The 2,995-nt window shown below is 53.2% G+C and overlaps 1 protein-coding gene across 1 annotated transcript in view; it reads left to right on the forward strand.

Moving 5' to 3' along the window:
- SRF (serum response factor) overlaps window positions 1–2,933 on the forward strand; it is a 10,020-nt gene extending 7,087 nt beyond the window's left edge. Inside the window, exons 6-7 of the mRNA XM_003789207.3 lie at window positions 246–322; window positions 504–2,933. Coding sequence (XP_003789255.1) covers window positions 246–322; window positions 504–599 — 173 coding nt within the window. The 3' untranslated portion in view covers window positions 600–2,933. The remainder of the gene's footprint in view (window positions 1–245; window positions 323–503) is intronic.
- The last annotated feature ends 62 nt before the right edge of the window (window positions 2,934–2,995 follow it).

Below are 2,995 nucleotides of genomic sequence, written 5' to 3' on the forward strand. Positions count from 1 at the left end.
ATTCCTATACAAATACACATGCAGACCTGGATGCTCACACACATATTTGTCCATTTGGATACACATGCACACTTGGACACTTAATACCTCACATGTACCTTCAGATACATTGGGACACTCACCCTTGGCCACTTAATGTCAGAGAGGCTTACCCAGTCACTTGTTCATATATCACTACTCCTCTAATATCTGAAAGTTTCTCTTGAGCAAGGGATTTGAGTATCTCCTGTGGTTTTCCAATGCAGCTGGCGTCCCCCAGGTGTTCCTGACAGCACCGTCTGGGACAGTGCAGATTCCTGTTTCTGCAGTTCAGCTTCACCAGGTAGGTGTGGGGGAATCTCTCATCCCATCCCAGATAGCTACTTCTTTATCTTGACCTTGGGGAACCTCCTTACCAACGGCCCAGAGGCCCATCTGTTTTTCTGGGGTAGTGGGGTGGAGAGGCCAGTCTAAGCTGGCCAGTCTGACTCCTTCTCCCTCCTCACACCCCTCCTTCCCTCCAGATGGCTGTGATAGGGCAGCAGGCTGGGAGCAGCAGCAACCTCACCGAGCTACAGGTGGTGAACCTGGATGCCACCCACAGCACCAAGAGTGAATGATCCGCCCGCCGTCCTGGACAGATGCCCCAAGGGACGGCACCACTTATTTATTGTTGCCTTTTCACGTTTTCTTTACACACATGTTGATGGGGCCGCAGGAGGGAGGCGGGGAGGAGGAGTGGGCAGCCACAGGACTGAGCCCTCTCACTCCAGCCAAAGAAATGGGCCTGCCTGCCCTCTACCCGTCCTCCTTCCTCCTCCCCTCCTTCCAGCCCCACCTCCCATTTCAGTTGATGGTGGGGCTGTCCTCCCTCCTCAGACTCCCCTCGCCAGCTTGGCTTGACGTTTGCCATAAGTATTAGCTTACCCAGTGGGACCGTGCCCCACCTTCCCACACACAGGCCTTCTGTGGGGCTGGGCACTGTGTCCTCCCCTGAGGAAGCAGTTGGGGCCCTCTCCCCCGCCTCCTTGCTGACCCCACATCAGTCCTGTGTCTGCCACAGGCTGGGTCAAAAGAGCACTGCCCTTGCCCCTCAGGGAGCCAGCTGAGGAGATGGGGGCTTTCCCCTCACGCCGCCACCCTCTGCCCCTTCAGCTCCTGAGTAGTTGGGCCTGTGCACTGGGCAGGTTCCTGGGACCACCTGCCCTGCCTTGCCGTTCCCCTTGGACCTCCAGGGGCTCCTGGGTTGGAGGGAACCACCAGTGTTCCCTTCTTCCCTTTGTCTTCCCCCCTCCTCCCAGCTGCTTTACTTAAAGTTGATTTTGAACTTTTTATTTGAGGAGACGAAGTGAAAACAAATCTATAAATATATATTTTTAAAATATTTAACTTTTTTTTATGGCGTTTTTCTCATTCCCCTCTCTGCCCAAACTCCCCTTCCCTGGGGAGCCCTTTGGCTCCCCAGAACTGGCTGGGCCCCTGGGGACAGAGCCACCCCATGAGCTCGGGGTCCACCAGTGTGGGGGGGTGAGATTCTGGGATTGCCCGGTCCTGGGTTGTTTCCAGGAGAAAGCCGGGGGAGGGGCCCTCAGGCCATGCCCCAGCGGGGGTGGGAGGGTGACCCACAGCTCTGGGCCTCTTTTTGCCCTTTAGGGCTGTTGTTAGGGAGAGGGAAGAGGGAAACTAAATGTGGGGGTGGGGGTGGGAGGGTATCAGGTAGAGGCAAGTGACTTCATTTGTGCCACACATATGGGCATTGCAGCCTTGTGCTCCCCCAGGCCTGCAGCTGCCTGGGGCCCAAGTTGCAGTGAGCAGGGTGGGGTCTGGGAGGGAATGAAAGGCAGGAATGGGGGTCAGAAGAAGTGGGAGCAGCTCTTGGGCTGAGTGCAGTGATAGGGGAGCCAGAAATGGGCAGCTCTCCCAGGGAGTGAGCAGCTACTGTAACTTTTTTAAATTAAGACAAAAAGCCTTGAAGAAAATGACTTTATTTTTCTAAGTGTAACCTCAGTATTTATGTAATTTGTATAGGGGCCATGCCCCACCCCCTTTTCCCCCTTTGGGGTAGACTTGAGGGTGGGCTAGCATAGGGGGGAGGGTCTTTTACCCTGTGTCAGAGCTTACCTTCACCACCTATATCCAGAATGGGAACCTTTTCAGAAATAGGGCAGCAGTGGGGTTGGAGTTTTGTTAACCCCTATCACTGCCTTCAGTAGGAACAAGCCTGCTTCTGTGATTAGGTGAAGGGGTAGGGGAAGAATTTACGCACAGCCTAGTCATCAAGGGGATGATTTGCAGATAGGTTTTGAGAACTCCCTAACCTCTAACCCTCATTGCTGTCTTGCCCAGTTTGGGGTGCCAAGATGGAAGTCACCTTTCTGGGCTTTCTCCTGGAGATACCTGGGGCTGATGGGTGGCTTTCAAGGCTGAGGCATGGCAGAGGCCAGAGAGTGGGGGAGCTTGGGACTCAGGTCTGTAACTGCCCAGCCCCTTTTCTCTGCTCTTGTTTCACTCCACCACCACTCACTCCCCACTCCCCTACCCATGGGAGGAGACCTTGATGAATTCCTCCTCTCCTTCCCACAAAAGACAGACCCAGTGAGTGAATCAGGCAAAGTACTTATAATGTGTGTTGTGTGAGCGTGGCCTTGGGAGAACATGCCTGTGTCAAGAATGAGGTGACCTTTACATGTGCAGTAACCCTTGGTGTTTTCCTTCCTTGGTGGCTCTGGGGTGTGTGTGTATGTGTGTGTGTGTTTGTATGTATGTGCGTGCGCGTGCTCACATGCACCTGAGTGAATGTGTGCGTGTGAATGTGGGATGTGTATGTCAATGGTTTCTACTTCCCCTGGGATGTTGACCCAGGAATAGTGGACATGGTCACAGTCCTATGTACAGAGCTTTCTTTTGTATTAAAAAAATACTCTTTCAATAAATGTATCATTTTTGTGCACAGACTGTGGGGTCTTTGGCTTTATTTTTCTACATAGGGAATGGGGGACGTACGAACAAGAAGCAA

This window comes from Otolemur garnettii, unplaced genomic scaffold (assembly GCF_000181295.1).
Source record: "Otolemur garnettii isolate 467f Iridium unplaced genomic scaffold, OtoGar3 scaffold00031, whole genome shotgun sequence".
Taxonomy (NCBI): Eukaryota; Metazoa; Chordata; class Mammalia; order Primates; family Galagidae; genus Otolemur; species Otolemur garnettii.